General features: G+C 63.1%; 1 protein-coding gene across 1 annotated transcript in view; it reads right to left on the bottom strand.

Moving 5' to 3' along the window:
• Positions 1-18,977, bottom strand: part of HSPG2 (heparan sulfate proteoglycan 2) — a 52,153-nt gene that overhangs the window by 768 nt on the left and 32,408 nt on the right. Inside the window, 45 exon segments of the mRNA XM_062013255.1 lie at positions 730-833; positions 904-988; positions 1,081-1,151; positions 1,260-1,338; positions 2,034-2,109; positions 2,209-2,262; positions 2,790-2,912; positions 3,889-4,067; positions 4,128-4,207; positions 4,209-4,402; positions 5,319-5,540; positions 6,222-6,320; positions 6,425-6,533; positions 6,622-6,731; positions 6,827-6,926; positions 7,007-7,151; positions 7,239-7,323; positions 7,530-7,646; positions 8,574-8,721; positions 8,814-8,926; positions 9,006-9,272; positions 9,753-9,850; positions 9,929-10,124; positions 10,207-10,467; positions 11,822-12,001; positions 12,084-12,276; positions 12,354-12,535; positions 13,013-13,147; positions 13,222-13,365; positions 13,460-13,598; positions 13,685-13,836; positions 13,919-14,057; positions 14,146-14,297; positions 14,381-14,519; positions 14,607-14,758; positions 14,847-14,985; positions 15,094-15,245; positions 15,322-15,460; positions 15,725-15,888; positions 16,078-16,216; positions 16,620-16,777; positions 16,878-17,016; positions 18,315-18,469; positions 18,550-18,688; positions 18,764-18,909. Coding sequence (XP_061869239.1) covers positions 730-833; positions 904-988; positions 1,081-1,151; positions 1,260-1,338; positions 2,034-2,109; positions 2,209-2,262; positions 2,790-2,912; positions 3,889-4,067; positions 4,128-4,207; positions 4,209-4,402; positions 5,319-5,540; positions 6,222-6,320; positions 6,425-6,533; positions 6,622-6,731; positions 6,827-6,926; positions 7,007-7,151; positions 7,239-7,323; positions 7,530-7,646; positions 8,574-8,721; positions 8,814-8,926; positions 9,006-9,272; positions 9,753-9,850; positions 9,929-10,124; positions 10,207-10,467; positions 11,822-12,001; positions 12,084-12,276; positions 12,354-12,535; positions 13,013-13,147; positions 13,222-13,365; positions 13,460-13,598; positions 13,685-13,836; positions 13,919-14,057; positions 14,146-14,297; positions 14,381-14,519; positions 14,607-14,758; positions 14,847-14,985; positions 15,094-15,245; positions 15,322-15,460; positions 15,725-15,888; positions 16,078-16,216; positions 16,620-16,777; positions 16,878-17,016; positions 18,315-18,469; positions 18,550-18,688; positions 18,764-18,909 — 6,292 coding nt within the window.

The following is an 18,977-nucleotide window of genomic DNA, read 5'->3' as shown; positions in this document are numbered from 1 at the left end:
ACCCCTACATGTCCCATCCCATGTCTCACCTTATATCCCATCCCACCTCCCAACTCACATCCACCTCATGTCCATCCCACACCTCACCCCACATCCATCCCCTGCCCAACCCACATCCCACCTTATGTCCATCCCATGTCCCACTCCACAACCCACCTTATATCCCACCCCACATCCCACTCCATGTCCACCCCATGTCCATTCCACATCCCAGCCCCTATCCATCCCATGTCCCACCCCAGGTCCATCCCAGGACCACCCCACACCCCATCTTATGTTCCACCTCCTGTCCATCCCATGTCCATTCCATGTCCCACCCCAGGTCCATCCAATGTCCATCCCAGGTCTATCCCACGTCCACTTCACAACCCACCTTATATCTCTCCTCATATCCCACTCCATGTCCACCCCATGTCCCATCCCATGTCCATCCCAGGTCACACCTCACATCCCACCCCATGTCCATCCCAGGTCTATCCCATATCCACCCCATGGCCCACCTTATATCCCACTTCATGGCCACCCCATATCCATCCCACGTCCCACCTCATATCCCACCCCATATCTACTCCAGTCTATCCCATGTCCACCCCACGACCCACCTTACATCCCATCCCATGTCCCACCTCATTTCCCACCCTATGTCCACCCCACATCCCACCCTGTGTTCCCCTCATTGTCCCATCCCACGCCCCCCATGCCCCGCCGTGCCCCCGGGTGCCACCGTACCCACGTAGACGCTGCCCTGGGTGTTGGCCATGACGTTGGTTCCTGGTGATTCCCCGACCACCGGCTCCTCCCCGTCCACCTGCAGCCAGCCACGCCGGCCCTCCCTGCACAGCACCCATCAGCATTGCACCCCAACCCCCCACCCCAACACCCCCCACCCTGACCCCCACCCACCTTGTCGCCGTCACCCCGGTGCCACTCGCCGTCATTGATGGGGTCTTCAGAGACGATGGTGGCCTCACCACTGCCCAGCTGGTAGCTGCAGGTGGCATGGCTCAGCACAGGGGGTGGCACAGGGCTCCCCTGGGTGGCACGGGGCACCCTGGGGTGACACCCTGTCCCCCCACTCACCTGAACACCAGGTGCCCGTCCTTCAAGCCGAGGCCAATGAAATCTTTGGCTTTGCCACCCTCGCTGGGCTCCTGCTGGCACCGTGGGGCAGTGAGTAGGGGAGGGAGCTCCTGACCCCCACCCTGAGGGGGGCCTCAGCCCTCCAGCTCCCCCCTGGCTGTGCCCCTGTCCCCACTCACCGCCCCGTGCCACAGCAGCAGCCCTTCGGCACTGCTCGTCCGCAGCTCCAGCTCGATGCTGTCGGGTGCCTCGGGTGGGCTGCAGGGAGAGGGGGATGGGGGACACAGTGGGTGCAGCACCCAGCGTGGGTGCAGGAGGCTGCAGTGCAGCAGGGATGCAGCACCCAGGGAGGGTGTGATGGCAGGGGAAGGGGAGCAATGCTGCAGGAAGGCTGCAATGCCGCAATGGGTGTGATGCTGCAGGCAGGGTGACACGGTGATGGGTGCAATACTCTGACGGGCTCCATGCTACAATGGGTGCAGTGCTGTGGTTGCAATGGGTGCAATGCTGCAATACTGTGGCTGCAATGGATGCGATGTTGTGGGTGCAATGCTGCAATGTTGTGAGTGCAATGGGTGCAATGCTGCAATGGGTTCAATGAGTGCAATGCTGCAATGGGTCCAATGCTGTGGGTGCAATGGGTGCAATGCTGTGATGGGTGCAATGCTGTGGATGCAATGGCTGCAATGCTGTGTTTGCAATGGGTGCAATGCTGTGGGTGCAATGGGTGCAATGCTGTGGGTGCAATGCTGCAGTGGCTACAACACTGTGATGAGCCCAATGCTGCAATGGGTGGGAGGTAGTGGGTGTGATGGGTGCAACACTTGTGGGAGGTGGTGCAAAGCAGTGGGACAGGGTGGAAGCCCCTGGAAGGGTGCAGTGGGGGGTGGGGTCAGGGTGCAGTGGGGGGTGCAGGACCCATGTTTAGGTGCCTAGTCCCTGCTGTCACTCACCCGCGAGGGAAGAGGTGCCCAGGCAGGGACAGGTAGGAGCCGTCACGGAACGCAACGCTGAACTGTCCAGGGGCATCTGTGGGCAGAGAGGGCAGAGGGGGCAGAGGGGGTGAGGGGCTGCACCCCTGGCCTCAAGTTTGGGTGCCAAAAGGGAGGAATGAGTGCAGAGACCTACCACCGCCCCCGCTGCCTTCCTGCCAGTCCTGCTCCAGCTCTGCCGGCACCTGGCCTGAGGGTGAAAGAGGTGTTGGAGAGTGGGTGGCATGTGTCCCCAAGTGTCCCCAGGTGTCTCTCCATGTCCCCATGTGCCCCCAAGAGTCCCCAGATATTCCTGTGTCCCCACAGAACGGTAGGGGTTGTGTAGTTGTCCACACGTCCGCAAGTGTCCCCACGTGTCCTTGGGTGTCTTCAAGGTATTTCCATGTGCCCCTACATGTCCCCAGGTGTCCTCAAATGCCCCCAAATTTCCCCAGGTGTCCCCATGTGACCCCATGTGTCGTGTTCCCACCATATCCTTGCATATCCTCAGTTGTCCCTGGTGTCCCCCTGTGCCCCCATGTGTCCTTGGGTGCCCCTAAGTTGTTTCCATGTGCCCCTACATGTCACCAGCTGTCCTCATGTGACCCCAATTTTTTCCAGATGTCCCTAAGTAACCCCATATGTCCCCCACCAAGTCTCTGCATGTCCTCAGGTGTCCCTGGTGTCCCCATGTGCCCCCACACGTGTCCTTGGGTGTCCCCAGGTGCCCTGACTCACGGTGCTGGCACTGGGGGCCGCTGTAGCCAGGCGGGCAGAGGCAGACGTTGTCCTTGCAGGTGCCACCGTGCAGGCAGGGGCTGTGGTGCAGGCAGCGATCCTGCTCCTGCTCACAGCGTGGGCCTGGGGACATGGAGGGACACAGATGGACACACAGGGGCACAGGGGTGAGGCAGGTGGGCACGAGGGGGGCTAGAGGCCCTCAGCCTGCCCACTGCCCTGTGATTTGCCCTTACACACACACACACAGAAGGTGTGCATGAGGAGTGTGTGCATGCTGCATGCACATGCATACCATGCACATGTGCAAACGGCACACATACATGGCTCATGGACACACAGGCATGCTGATTGCATGCAGCACACACTCATGCAGTGGATGTAGCCACTTGCAAGCTGCATGCACAGCACATGCAGCACGTGCAGGCACAGCACACAAACAGTGCACATGCATGCACAGTACACAGACAATGCACATGCATGCAGCTTGCAAGTGGCACACAGTGCATGCATGTGCATAGAACATGCACACACATCCACACATGCAGCACACATACAGACAGAGTGTGCACAGTGCACATGCAGCACACACACAATGTACATGCATGTGCACATGCACACACACGTGTAGCACATACATGCCCAGTTCACAGGCATGCACAGCACACACATGCAGCTCACACGGTGCACAGCATGTGTGTACATGCAGCATGCAGCACACTGTACACAGGCTTGCACAGCACACACATGCAGCACACACACACACAGAGTGCACAGGCATGCACAGCACACATACATGCACACACATACACACACACACTCTCAGCATGTATGGACATGCAGCATGCACACACATGCAGCACACACAAACACATCCGCATGCAGCACACACATGCAGTGCACACAGATGCATGCACAACACACTCATACACACACACACACACACACACACCCCCCCCCCCCACACCCCCCTGCCTGGGCAGCGCCCACCCCAGACAGCACCCACCAGCGCAGTGCCCACCCCTTGACAGCACCTACTGGTGCAGTGCCCACCCCCACCGCCACGTGCCCTGTTGCACACGCGTGTGCAGGGACTCACCGGTGAAGGCGGGTGGGCAGATGCAGCGGAAGGCTGGGGGGGCCGTGGGCAGGGGCAGGCAGCGGCCCCCATGCAGGCAGGCAGCGGGTGGGCACGGCGAGCGCTGCCCGCACTGCCCCACGCCGCGGGCACGCAGGAACCCCTCCGACAGATCCAGCTGCTTCCCGTTGATGGGACACCTGGGGACACCCAAGGGTGGGGGTTGGGTGGGTCACCCCCGTCCCCCTCAGCGAGGGGACCCCAGTGGCTGAGAGCTGACGGTGCAGGGGAAGGGTCTCACCTCTCCGATGCAGCCCCGGAAGGAGACGTTGGTTGGGGGGGCGCAGGGGGGGCTCGGTGCCCCCCAGGTAGAGGGGGCTGCGGAGGTTGAGGCCTTGGCTCTTGCCGGGTGAGGAGCGTTTCACCGGCGCGGCCTCGTCCACCGCCAGCGTCCCGTCCTTGTGCAGCCGCTCGGCCGTCACCCGGTGCCAGTGGCCCAGGGCCAGCGGGTCGGTGCTCCGCAGCACTGCTGGGCCTGGGGGCGATGGCACGGTGGCACCACGGGAGATGGGGACACCAGGAATGCTTGGGGACCACCCGCCCTGGGGAGATGCTGGGGGACCCTGGTGATACTTGGGGACACAGGTGGTGGCTGACAGGAGACCCTGGTGACACCAGGGGATCTCACTGATGCCTAGAGGTCCAGGCAGCATCAGAGGACCAAAGGTGACACCAGTGATGTGTGGGGCACTGGTAGTGCTTAGAGAGCCAAGGGATGGCAGGGGACCCCAGGGATGCCAGGGGACCATGGTGACACCCAGGGGACCCCAGGGATGTGATGCCAAGGGATCCTAATGACACCAAGGGATCCCAGCAACATCAGGGCAACCTGGTGCCATTTAGGCACTTCACTGATGCCAGGGGACCCTGGTGATGCCCAGGGACCTTGGTACTCTCTGGGGATGCCAGTGACACCAAGGGACCCCAATGTTGTGATGCCAGGGGACCCAAGTGACACCAGGGGACTCCAGGGGTGCCAGGAAGACCCAAGTGATGCCCAGGGACTCTGGCAGCACCTGGGGACTCCAATGATGCCAAGGGAACCCTGGTGACACCAAAGGACCCCACAGATGTCTGGGGACCCTGGCAGCACTTGGGGACCAAAGAGATGCCAAGGGACACAGGAGTGTGACTCTGGCAGTGCCTGGGGCCCATGGGGACGCCAGAGTACCATGGTGACACCCAGGAGAACCCAAGAATGTGATGCCAGGGGACTCTAATGATATCAAGGGACCTTAATGATGCTATGGGATGCCAGTGATGCTTAGAGATCCCTATGATGCCAGGGAAGCCTGGTAATGCCAGGTCACCCCACCTACACCACGGGTCCTCAGTACCATCAGTCCCCACTCCCAGTGCCATCAAGACCCTCTATCATCATGCCAGCCCACCTGAGCCCAGCTCGTAGCGGAACTCCAAGTGGCCACCAGCCATGGCCAAGGCCACAAAGTCTTCAACAGGGGCAGCTTTGCCAGCACTGAAGAGAAGGAGCCCGTCGGGCGCCAGCGGCAGGAACTCGGCATCTATCCGCAGCTCATGGTGCACGTTGGTGAGGGGCGGGTAGGAGACGAAGGCACCCGCCTCATTGAAGGATGGCACGGTCACCGCCTCACCTGTGGCACCCTCACATCAGGGCCTAGCTGGTGAGACCCCATCCTCCACCCCATGGTGCCCATCTCCTCAGGTGGGAACCCATCCTCCATCCCCTGGTGCCCATCTTCTCAGATGGGACCCCATCCTCCATCTCCATGGTGCCCATCTCCTCAGATAGGACCCCATCCTCCACCCCATGGTGCCCATTTCCCCAGGGTGAGACCCAACCCCATGCCCATCTTCCCAAGGTGGTATCAACCCTGTCCCCAGCTCCCCAGGATGGTCCCCAGTCCTGTGCCCACCTCCCTGGGACAATCACAGCCCCACGTCCACATCCCCAGCCTGATCCCCAGCCCTGCACCATAGTGATCCCCAGCCCTGTGCCCATCTCCCTGGAGTGGTGCCAGCCCTGTCCCCATCTCTCCAGGGTGATCCCTAGCCCTGTGCCCATCTACCCAGGGTGATACTCCCCATGCCCATCTCCTTGAGGTGGTCCCTCATGCCATGCCCATGTCCCCATGGTGGTCCCCAGCCCTGACCCCACCTCCATGGAGTGAAACCACCCGATGCCCATGAACCCAAGGAGGTGCCTAGCGCTGTGCCCATCAGGATGATCCCTACCCCATGCCCATGTCCCCAGTCCTGTGCCCAGCTTCCCAGGCTGGTGCCAGCCCCCTCCCCATGCCCTTGGCCATGCTCACCCTCAGTGCACCTCTCCCCAGCCTTGCCCAGGTGGCACCGGCAGGTATAGCCCTGCCCGTCCGGCCGGTTGACGCAGGTGGCATCTGGCCCGCACGCCTCTGTGGGGTGAGAAGCCATGAGCACCCATCCATGAGCACCCACCCACCCATGGGCATCCACCCAGGGAGGGACTAGGGTGACGTAGCAGGGACGGGCAGCTTACCCGGGTGGCAGTGCTGTGCCCGCGGGTACTCGCAGTTGCTGCCGGTGAAGCCGTGGGGACAGCGGCAGATGTAGGTGCCGCTCTCAGCGTCCTGGCACACGCCACCATTCTGTGGGGTGGGGTGAGGTGTGTGACACGGGTGGCAGGGATGGGTGAGGACGGGTGGGCATCACCCACCCCAACCTCCTTGGCCTCACCTGGCACGGCTGGTCCTGGCAAGTGGGACAACTGGTGATACCGTGCGCCTGCAGGTCCATGTCCCCAAAGGGCACCTCCTCCCCTTGGATGCGGAGCTGGCGCACGCAGCCTGTGGAGGGATGGAGATGGGGGTGGGGGAAGGTGTGTGTGACATGATGCCCACCCCCACATGCCAGTGCCCCCCTCAAAACCAGCCCCACTCACCCATAAAACCACGGCTGAGCCCCGTCTTAGCCACAGCACCCAGGTCAGGGTAACCCCCCAGGTACAGCTCCTCGTTCAGATCCAGCCCTTGAAACTTCCCCTGCGGGCACAAGCGGGTGGGCATCACCTCCAGCACCCTGACCCCCACCCAGTACAGAGCCCACCCCCCTAAAAACACACCTGTGAGGTCCCATTAACCGGGGGGTGCCCATCCAGTGCCAGTGAACCCCACGTGAGGTTGCGCAGGAGACGGACGGTGTGGTACTCGCCCAAGCGCAGCGCCGTTGGGTGCCGGATGGTGGCCATGCCCGAACCAGCATCAAACCTTATGGTTTTGAGGGTACAAGAGGTGTGGGTGGGTGCTGGCACCCATCTCCCTCCTCCTCCCATAGCACTCGCTCCTGGGTCTCACCTAAATTCGGGGCGGCCACCCACCAAACCGAAGGAGATGAAGTCGGCGCCGCTGTTCTTCCGCTGCCCGTTGTAGAGGAGAAGCCCTGCGGGGTGGCAGCGGGTCAGGGAGGTGCCCACCCTGGGGAAAGGTCCCCAAAACACTCCAAGGATGAAGGAGAAACCCTCCAGAGATGGAGTAGAGCTTGGCTGGGAGAGGGGACAATGGAGAGTGGGAGAGGGAAAGGAGGAGGAAAGGATGGAGGGGATGTGGGGGGTGTGGGGGGCAGAAGGGGGTCCTGTCAGCACTCACCGTCGGCAGCATCAGGTCGGAAGGTGATGAGGATCTCAAACCTCTTGTAGGCGTCTTTGATGGTGGGCAGGGGGAGGAAGGAACGGGGTGTCTGCCCAAAATAGGGGACCAGGCGCTCTGTGAGGATAGAGAGAGGGGTCAGGAGAGGTTGGGGTACAGCATTCCCCCCCCCAACCCTGCCCATCCAACTGCCTGTCACAGAACCCCAGCATGATGGAGACTGGAAGGGCCCTGCAGAGCTCACCCAGCCCAGCCTCTGCTACAGCAGCTTCCCCTGGCTCAGGGGGCACAGGAATGTGTCCAGGTGGGGTTGGAAACCTCCTGAGAAGGAGCCTCCACACCCTCCCTGGGCAGCCTGGGCCAGGGCTCCCTCACCTCAGCACCAAAGGAGCTTCTCCTCCTGTGCCAGTGGAACTTGTTGTGTTCCAGCTCATGTCCATCACCCCTTGTCCTGTGACTGGGCACCACAGAATGATGACTGACCCCATCCTCCTGACACCCACCCTTTAGGGATTTATCGGCATTGATGAGGTTCCCCTGAGCTCAGCCTTCTCCTCCCCAGGCTGAACAGCCCCAGGGCTGCAGCCTTTCCTCCTCACACACATGTTGCAGCCCCTCAGCATCTTGCTGGCCCTGCACTGGCCTCTCTCCAGCAGTTCCCTGTCTCTCTGCAGCTGGGGAGCCCACCACTGGCTACAGGACTCCAGATGAGGCCTCAGCAGGGCAGAGCAGAGGGGCAGCACAACCTCCCTGGCCCTGCTGCCCACACTCTCCTTGCTCCCCCCAGGCTGCCACTGGCCCCTTGCCCACGAGGCCACGTTGCTGCTCATGTTCAGTTTGTTCTCCCCCAGCACTGCCAGGTCTCTGTCCTGGAGCTGCTCTCCAGCAGGTCACCCCCAGCCTGTGCTGCTCATGGGCTTGTTCCTCCCCAGCTGCAGGACTCTGCCCTTGGTGCCCCTCAGCAGGTTCCTCTGTGCCCAACTCAGTCTGCCCAGCTCTCAGGGACTGGCAGCTCAGCCTCTGGTCAGTCAGGCCTGTCCTCACCTCGGACCTTCAGCACGTAGTAAGCCGTCTCGTGCCCGTGGCGGTTGGCAGCAGCACAGGTGTAGACGCCGGCGTCCTCGTGGCGCACGGCCGGCAGCGTCAGCACGTTCCCCTCCACCCGAGCACCCGCTGGCAGCTCCCCCTCCAGCTGCAGCACAGTGGGGTGGGATGGGGGGGTTCAGCACCCATAAAGTGCCCCCCACACCGCCTCCATCCTCCATCCCCACCTCCCCATCTCACCTTGCTCCAGGTGATCCCTGGCACAGGGAAGCCGGATGCCAAACAGGGCAAGACAGCTGCCGAACCCACCGAGACCTCCTTCACCTCTGGCTGCCCGGCGATTTGGGGGGTGGCTGGGGACAAACAGAGGTGTCATCACCCTACAATGACACCGTGTGTGTCCCTCCCCAGCTCCCTTGTCCCCATGCTCACCTTGCACGTGCAGGATGACGTGGGACTGGACGGTGCCCACGGCGTTGGTGGCGGTGCAGCGGTACTGCCCGGCGTCTGCCCGCTCCACACGGTCGATGGTGAGGACACCGGCGCGGACCAGCACCCCGGGACGGATCCGGCCCCCCACTTTGCTCCAGGTGACATGGGGACGGGGTTCACCCAAGCCCAGACACTCCAGCTCCACCGTGGTCCCCGCCAGCACCGTCTGCACCGCTGTCCGGATGTTGATCAGGGCCCTGGGGAGAGCTTGGGGTGGGGGGGACAGTGAGGTTTTGGGGTGTCCCCCTGACATGGGAGAAGCATCCCAGTCTGGGGTGCCAAACAGAGGAGAGATGGGGGAAAATAGGTGCTGGAGAGCATGGAGGGGCACTAGAGTGGGCATGGGGAGAGATTGGGGGTGTTGGGGTGCCCACGACCATAGGGAAAGATTGGGGTTATCAGGGTACTCATGGGCTGAGGGAAGGATTGGGGGTACTGGGGTACATGGGGGTGTGGGAAGAGGTGGAGGGTACTGGGGTGCCTATGAATGTGTTGAGAGATGGGGGGTGCCAAGGTGCCTGTGGGCATGAGAGGAGGGTACTGGAGTGCCAATGGGGAGATGGGAGGCACTGGGGTGCCCATGGATATAGGGGGACAGGTCAGTGGGTGCCCCTGGGCTTGGGGAGATGGGGGGTGTCTCGGGGTGCCAGTGTTCACCGGTGCCCATGTCCCTGGTGCTGCTCCTACCCTGGACGGTGAGGGTGGCCCTGTCCTCTGCCTGCCCGCCGGGGACGCTGGCCCGGCACACGTACACCCCCTGTGCCCCCCACGTCAGCTCCGGCATCCTGCGGGGACACAGCCGGGGTGAGGGACCCCGCGGGGGGCTCCCAGCGGGATCCCCCCACCCTGCACCCCCTCCTTACCGCAGCACCCCGTCCCGCACGCTGTGGCTGGGGGGCAGCTCCCCCCCTTCCTTCAGCCACTCCACACGTGCCCGGGGGTCTCCCGCTACGGCGCAGGCGAACTCGGCGGTGCCGCCCACCCCCTTGGCGAGGCTCCCCGGCGTCACCCGCACCGTCAAGGGCCCGCCGCCGGCATCGCCCACGTCACCGGCGTCACCTGGGAGAGGAGGCAAAGCCCTGCTGGTACCCGGCGGCACGGGCAGCGGCGCGCGGCAGCCCCGGCGTGCCGGGGGACTCACCGTGGACCACCACGCGGGCGAAGGTCTCGGCGGTGCCGACGCGGTTGGTGACGAGGCAGCGGTAGGTGCCGGCATCGGCGGGCAGCACCGGGCTGACGTGGAGGAGGCCGGCGCGGTGGCTGGCGCGTGCCGAGAGGCTGCCGTTGAGCTTGTCCCAGGCGTAGAGCAGCGGAGGGGTGCCGTGGGCCAGGCACTGCACCTGCAGCGCGTCGCCGGCGCGCACCGCGCTCTCCTCCGGCAGGCTGGTGGCGTACGGCGGCGCTGCCGGCACGGCGGGAACGGTCAGCAACGGGGGTGGGGGGAGGGTGGCAAAGGTGGGAGGGTGAGGGAGGGATGGAGGTGGGTGTGTGATGGGATGGGTCAGGGGTGGATGGAGCCGTGACGGGGGTGGATGGGGGAGAGGAGACAGAGGTGGGTGTGAGCTGGGAGGGATGAGCCCGTCAGGAAGGGTGGGAGAGAGAGAGGGAGGGATGGGTGGGTGGATGAGTTTGAGAGAAGATGGAGAGATGGGTGTGAGCTGGGATGGATCATCGATGGATAAATCCACCAGGAGGGGAGAGAGGAAGAGATGGATGGGTGGGTGGGTGAGTGGGTGGGTGGGGGAGAGGAGAGATAGAGGTGGGCATGAGCTGGGAGGGATGAGTGATGGATGAATCCACCAGGAAGAGAGGGATGGGTGCGTGGATGGATGGGGAATTGGAGATGGGATGGAGAGGTGGGTGTGAGCTGAGATGGACCAACAATGGGTGAATCCACCAGGAAGGGGGAGAGGAAGTGATGGATGGATGGATGGATGGATGGGTGGGGGAGAGGAGACACAGAGGTGGGCATTGGCTGGGAGGAATGAGCGATGGATGAATCCGACAGGAAAGGAGAGAGGGATGAGTGGGTGGATGGATGAGTTTGAGAGATGGAGAGGTGGGTGTGAGCTGAGATGGACCATCAATCAATGAATCCATCAGGAAGGGGGAGAGGAAGTGATGGGTGGATGGGTGGGTGAGTGGTTGGATGGATGGGTGGGTGGGGGGGTGGGAAAGTGGAAATGGAGGGGTGGATGTGAGCTCAGAGGGATGAGTGATGGATAAATCCACCAGGAAGGGAGAGAGGGATGCGTGGATGAGTTCAATAGAAGATGGAAAGGTGGATGTGAGCTGTGATGGACCATCAATGGATGAATCCACCAGGAAGGGATAGATGGAGCAGTTAGGGGATGGAGAGATGGGCATGTGCTGGGAGGGATGAAGTTGATGAATCCACCAGGAAGAGACAGATGCAGGTGTGTGAGAGGAGGTGGAGAAGTGGGTGTGAGGTGGGAGGGATGGGTCCATGAACAGGAGCTGGATGGAGGAGACAGCAGTGGTGACCCATGTGCAGAGGGATGGGCCACATGGATGGACACATCCAGGGGAAGAGCTGGATGATAGAGCTGAAGAGGAGCCAGAGGGGAGGATGAGTGAGGGGATGGAGTGATAAAGGGTTGCAGGGGAGCGAGGGGAGCAGAGGAAGGATGGAGAGGATCCAAGGATGGTGATGGCAACAGCGGGGGCAAAGGACAGGGTGGAGATGGCAGGAGACACCCGGGTTTCCCCCCCAGCCCTCCTGGCCACTGCCTTACTCTCCACGTCGAGGGTGACGAAGACCTCGGCGTAGCCGGCGGGGCTGCTGGCGTTGCAGATGTACTGGCCCGAGTCCTGCTGCGCCGCGCGGGGAATGACCAGGCTGCCGTTCACCACCTGGTGCTGCCAGGGCAGCGGCGCCCGCAGCTTCGACCACTCGATCCGGGGCACTGGCTCACCTGCGGGACACGGCCCTCACCGTGGCATCGGGACACGGCGGTGACGTCCCCCCTCCGCCACCATCCTCATCCTCGCCCGTACCTCTGGCCGTGCAGCGCAGCGTGGCGGTTTCCCCGGCCACCACGGTGACGGCGGGCGGCGCGGTGACCTCGGGGGCACCCGGGTGCTGGTGTGCTGTCTCCACCGTGACGTCCACCCGGGCCTGTGCCGAGCCCAGGGCGCTGTGTGCCGTGCAGACGTAGGTCCCGGCGTGGTCCGGCTTGGCTGGTGAGAGCTGGGTGGTGGTGAAGGTGGGCGGTGAGCGCCAGGCGCCCGCTGGCAGCCTGCGGCACCCCAGGGTGCCCCGCTCACCTGCAGGATGGCCTGGCTGTCCATGTGCAGCAGGGTTTGGTGCTCCACCTTCTGCCGGGAGCCCAGCCGGCTCCAGCGCACCAGCGGCCGCGGTTCGCCCCGGCCCAGGCACTCCAGGCTGAGGGATTTGCCTTCTTTCACAGTCACGGGGCCTGGGGGCATCACCGACACCGTGGGGACACCTGGAGGAGGAGGAGCGGAGGGTCAGCATGGGAATAGGGACACTGCCACTGAGAATGTTGGCATGGCCATGGGGACACCATTACCCTGGGGGCATCTGGAGCATGGGGAGGACATTAGCATGGGAATGGGGACACCATCAGCCTAGGAACATCTAGAGCCCATGGAGGACATGGGGATAGAGACATCACCATGCCAGGAGCATCTGGAGCCCATGGAGGACATGAGCACAGGGGTGGGGACATCACAACCCCAGGGGTATCAGGAGCACATGGAAGACACCAGTAGAGGGACAGAGATGCCACCAGCCCCAGGGACACCTGGAGCACAGGGAGGACATGGGGATGAGGACACAAGCACCCTGAGGGCATCTGCACTTGGGAGACACCAACATGGGAACGGCACAGGGGACACCACGACCTCAGGGGCAATCTGGAGTACACAGGGACAGGGACAAGGCCACTCCTGCCCTCTCTCACCTTGCACCAGGAGGTTGACAACGCTGCTGGCAACGCCGAAGCGGTTGGAGGCCACGCAGTGGTAGGCGCCCTGATTGCTCACGTGGGCGCCACTGATAGAGATGACTGAGCCGTTGGCACTGATCTTCACGTTGTCTGAGCAAGGAAGAGCTGTCAACACCATTGTCACCCTGGGGACAGCACCAGGGCCACCTTGGGGACCAACACACCTTGGAGATGTTGGCCAGGTCCCATCCGCCACGTGATGTTGACGGGGCGGGCACCGTCGTGGACACGGCACTTGAAGGTGGCATCCTCGCCCGGTGCCACCACCATGCTGTGCGGGTCGATGGAGATGATGGGGCTCTGCAGACCTGTGGGGACAAAGGGACAGGGAAGACACTGGGGTCATCTATGTCCCACATCTTCCCACCTAGCTGCCCACCCTGGTCCTGTGGCCACACTCACGGTAGCTGGAGCTGTCGCGGGAGGTGACGGTGACGGTGACGGTGGCCTCGCGGGAGGCGCTGCCGGTGTCTGCCCGGCACACGTACTCCCCCGAGTCAGCCACCGAGAGCTGCGACAGCCGCAGCCGGGACCCCGAAACCTGGGGACGTGAGGGCAGGGGGTGGTGGCATCAACCAGCCACCCACAGCCACTGTCCCCCACCCTGCCCTGTGTCCCCCCACCTACCTGGTGCTTGGCTGGGAGGGACCCACCACGCTTGTACCAGGTGATGGTGGCCTGTCCCTGCCCGGCCACCACACAGTCCAGGTCCAGGGTCTGTCCCTCGGTGACAGAGGACGCCGAGGACTCGATGCGGATGGGCGGTGTGGCACCAGTGGCTGTGCAGGTGGGGTTAAGGATAAAGGTCCCCACGGGTCCCTGGCACCAGTGGAGACCCATCCCCTGAAGGGTGGCACTCACGGTGGGATGGGTTGGCTCCATCATCGATGGTGACGATGAGGGACGTCTCCTGTGTGACACCTCCCGACGTCACCCGGCACACGTACTCCCCTGAATCAGCCGCCGTCACCTGCGGGATGCGCAGCCGGGTGCCCGACACCTTGGAGGCGACAATTTGGGGACAAGTCAGTGCCAGTGGGCAGGAGATGGGACAAATTCAGAGTGATCCCCCACCCTTTGCACCCTACCTGATGGCCGGCGGGCAGGGACCCGCCGCGCTTGTACCACGTCACGGTGGAGGGGCCCGATCCGGCCACCACACAGTTGAGGTCCAGGGTCTGTCCCTCGGCGATGGCCGAGGATGAGGACTCAATGCGGAGGGGCTGAGAGACACCAGAGGCTGAGGGGGACAGGGAAAGGGGATGTTTGTCACTGAAGCGGCACCTGTCTGTCCCCAAGCGCTGCCCTCTTGCTGGCACTCACGGTAATAGGTGCCAGCGGCGCTGGGCACGGTGACCATGACGGACGCCTCCTGCGTGACGGTGCCCAGGGTCACCCGGCACACGTACTCCCCCGAATCGGCCACTGACACCTGCCCGAGGCGCAGGCGGGTCCCCGACACCTGTGCAGGTGACAAGTTGGGGACACATCAGTATCTGGAGGTGAGGCTGTGCCCTGCAGGCTGATGCCACCTCTCCTGGCGTCCCACCTGGCTGTTGGGGGGCAGAGCACCACCACGCCGGTACCAGGTGACTTGGGGGTGACCCTGCCCCGCCACCATGCAGTTGAGGTCCAGGGTCTGTCCCTCGCTGACGGCAGCAGATGAGGTCTCGATCCTCACCGGTGGCGTGACGCCGACGGCTGTGGGAGGAGGAGCCACGAGGTCAGCGGGGGCAGCCACCGCGTCCACATCGTGTCCCCGTGTCACCCTCCCACCCGTCCCCCGTACCGTAAGAGGAGCCAGCGCCAGTCTGGATGGTGACAATGAGGGACGTCTCGTGTGTGACACCGCCTGATGTCACCCGGCACACGTACTCCCCCGAATCGGCTGCTGCCACCTGCGGGATGCGCAGCCGGGTGCCCCACACCTGGGGGGGTGACAGATGTGAAAAGAGGGACACAAACCCTTCAGCACCCCTCTCTCCACCCCTTCAAATCCCATTTCCACCCCAAAACACTCCTCTGGTGTCCCCTACCTGGTGCTTGGCAGGGAGGGTCCCCCCACGCTTGTACCAGGTGATGGTGGCCTGTCCCTGCCCGGCCACCACACAGTCCAGGTCCAGGGTCTGTCCCTCGGCCACCGATGAGGACGAGGACTCGATGCGCACTGGGGGGGTGACACCGATGGCTGGGGACAGAGACAGGATGGTCACCCCAAGGGCTGTGGGGCACAGTCCCCTGTCAGCTCTTGGTCCTCAACTCACGGTAGGTGCTGGCACTGCTGGGCTGGATGGTCACCACGATGGAGATCTCCTTAGTGGTGGCCCCGCTGGTCACCCGGCACACGTACTCGCCCGAGTCGGCCGCTGTCACCTGCAGCAGCCGCAGCCGGGAGCCGGACACCTGTGGGAAGGGGACAAGGGTGTCATCAGGGTTACTCAAGCTTGCACAGGGCCATCAGTGGTTGCATGGGGCAATCTGGACTTGCATGGAGCCTCCTGGGCTGCCACGGGCTCACTTAGGCTTGTGTGGGTCAGCTGAGCTTACATGGGGCCACCTGGACTTGCATGAAACCAGTTGGGTTTGTTTGGGCCACTTGGGCTTGCGAAGAGCCATGGGTCAGCTCCCTCTCTCCTCCCTGGGGACATCTCCCTCAGTGTCTCTTACCTGGTGCTTGGCTGGGAGGGTCCCCCCACGCTTGTACCAGGTGATGGTGGCCTGTCCCTGCGCAGGGCTGGCGATGACACAGTTGAGGTCCAGGCTCTGGCCCTCGGCCACTGGCGATGACAAGGACGAGGACTCAATGCGCAGTGGAGTCGTGCTGCCAGAGGCTGAGGACCAAGATGGGTCAGAGGCTGTGGGCACCACCACGTGTGACCCTCTGAGGGACACCAGGAGCCAGGATGGGCACACACATGGCTGGTTTCCCCGGGGAGCAAGTCCTCCAAGAGCCAGGGATACCATAGGGCAGTGCCACCCACCCCTGGGCACCGTCTCCAGTTCCCCCGTCCCCAGCTCACCATGGGAACTAGCCCCACTGGGCTGGATGGTCACCATGATGGAAGTTTCCTTAGTGGTGGCCCCGCTGGTCACCCGGCACACATACTCGCCCGAGTCGGCCGCTGTCACCTGCAGCAGCCGCAGCCGGGAGCCAGATACCTGCAGGGAGGGGACACGGGAGTCACCGGGGCCATTTGGGTTTCCATTGGGCTGCTGGGGCTTGCATGGGTCCATCTAGGCTGGAGTGAGCCACCTGAGTTTCCATGGAGTAGCTTACTGAGGCTACTTGGGCTTGAACGGGCCACCAGAACTTGCATGGGACCACTTGGGTTTACATGGGCCACCAGAACTTGCACAGGGACATGTGAGCTTGCATGGGGCTACCTGGGCTTGCATGGGCCATGTAAGCTTCCTAGGGGAACATGGGCTTGGATGGGACCACCAGAGCTTGCATGGGCTTGGATGACCTACCAGAGTTTGCATGGAACCACCAGAACTTGCACAGGACTGTGGATCAAACCCTCCTTGCCCCTTGGGGACATCCCCTCTCAGTGTCCCCTACCTGGTGCTTGGCTGGGAGGGTCCCCCCACGCTTGTACCAGGTGACAGTGGCCTGTCCCTGTGCGGGGCTGGCGATGACACAGTTGAGGTCCAGGCTCTGGCCCTCAGCCACGGTGGAGGTTGGGGTCTCGATGCGCAGCGGGGTCATGCTGCCGGGAGCTGGGGACAAAGACAAGGTGACACCGATGACCATGGGCGTGCGAGACACAGCCATGGGGACACCCTGCTGGCACTGTCACCCCCCCTGTCCCCAACTCACGGTGGGCACTGGGCCCGCTGGGCTGGATGGTCACCATGACAGCAGTTTCCTTAGTGGTGGCTCCACTGGTCACCCGGCACACGTATTCACCCGAGTCGGCCGCTGTCACCTGCAGCAGCCGCAGCCGGGAGCCAGACACCTGCAGAGAGGGGACACGAGGGTCACCGGGGCCACTTGGGCTTCCATTGGGCTGCTGGTGCTCACATGGGACCACCTGGGCTTGTGTAGGGGCCATTTGGGCTTGTACAGGAATGCTCAAGTGTGATGTGTCATCTGGGCTTGCACAGATCCACTTGGGCTTGAAAAGTGCCAGCTGGGGCAACCAGATCTTGCATGACTCACCTGAGGTTTCATGGGCCCACCTGGGCTTGCACGGAGTCAGCAGAGTTTGAGTGGGCCACCTGAGCTTGCATGGGGCTACCTGGGCTCATGTGCAGCCACTAACACCACCATGGGGCCACCAGAGTGTGAGTGGGCCACCTGAGCTTGCATGGGGCTACCTGGGCTCATGTGCAGCCACTAACACCACCATGGGGCCACCAGAGTGTGAGTGGGCCACCTGAGCTTGCATGGGGCTACCTGGGCTTGTGTGCAGCCACTAACACCACCATGGGGCCACCAGAGTGTGAGTGGGCCAGCAGAGCTTGCATGGGGCTACCTGGGCTTGTGTGCAGCCACTAACACCACCATGGGGCCACCAGAGTGTGAGTGGGCCACCTGAGCTTGCATGGGGCTACCTGGGCTCACGTGCAGCCACTAACACCACCATAGGGCCACCAGAGTGTGAGTGGGCCACCTGAGCTTGCATGGGGCTACCTGGGCTTGTGTGCAGCCACTAACACCACCATGGGCCCACCAGAGTGTGAGTGGGCCACCTGAGCTTGCATGGGGCTACCTGGGCTTGTGTGCAGCCACTAACACCACCATGGGGCCACCAGAGTTTGAGTGGGCCACCTGAGCTTGCATGGGGCTACCTGGGCTTGTGTGCAGCCACTAACACCACCATGGGGCCACCAGAGTGTGAGTGGGCCACCTGAGCTTGCATGGGGCTACCTGGGCTTGTGTGCAGCCACTAACACCACCATGGGGCCACCAGAGTTTGAGTGGGCCACCTGAGCTTGCATGGGGCTACCTGGGCTTGTGTGCAGCCACTAACACCACCATGGGGCCACCAGAGTGTGAGCGGGCCACCTGAGCTTGCATGGGGCTACCTGGGCTTGTGTGCAGCCACTAACACCACCATGGGGCCACCAGAGTGTGAGTGGGCCACCTGAGCTTGCATGGGGCTACCTGGGCTTGTGTGCAGCCACTAACACCACCATGGGGCCACCAGAGTGTGAGTGGGCCAGCAGAACTTGCATGGGGCCACCAGAACTTGCAAGGAACTGTGGATCAATTCTGCCCTGTCCCTCGGGGACATCCCCCTGTGTCCCCTACCTGGTGTTTGGCTGGGAGGGTGCCCCCACGCTTGTACCAGGTGACAGTGGCCTGTCCCTGTGCAGCCACCACGCAGTTGAGATCCAAGCTCTGGCCCTCAGCCACAGTGGACGAGGACGCCTCGATCCGGACAGGGACACCCGAAGCTGGTCGCCCTGTGAGGGCAGAATGGAGCCGTGATCATCCATCTGGGACCAGCACATCCCCTACACAGTCCCACCCAGAGCAGTCTCACCATAGGACGAGCCAGAAGAGGCCACGACGGTGACAATGATGGACGCCTCCCGGACGGTGGTCCCCGAGCTGGCCCGGCACACGTACTCCCCCGAATCGGCCGCCGTGACGTGAGGGACGCGGAGCCGGGACCCCGACACCTGGCGGTGGGGACACACGTTGGTGTCCCGTCATGGGGGACAGGGCAGGATTTGGGGTGCTGGCCATGCTCCTACCTGGTGGCCAGCGGGCAGGGAGCCGCCGCGCTTGTACCACGTCACGGTGACGGGGCCTGATCCGGCCACCACACAGTCGAGGTCCAGGGTCTGTCCCTCGGTGACAGATGGGGACGAGGACTCGATGCGGACGGGCGGCGCAGAGCCTGTGTGGGGGAAAAAGGGGGACACGGGTGGGTTTTGGTCCCCCTAAAACCATCCCTTTACCCTGGCA

This window comes from Colius striatus, chromosome 21, assembly GCF_028858725.1.
Source record: "Colius striatus isolate bColStr4 chromosome 21, bColStr4.1.hap1, whole genome shotgun sequence".
NCBI lineage: Eukaryota > Metazoa > Chordata > Aves > Coliiformes > Coliidae > Colius > Colius striatus.
The sequence above is the reverse complement of the archived record's forward strand: the minus strand, read 5'-3'. Positions and strand labels throughout refer to the sequence as shown.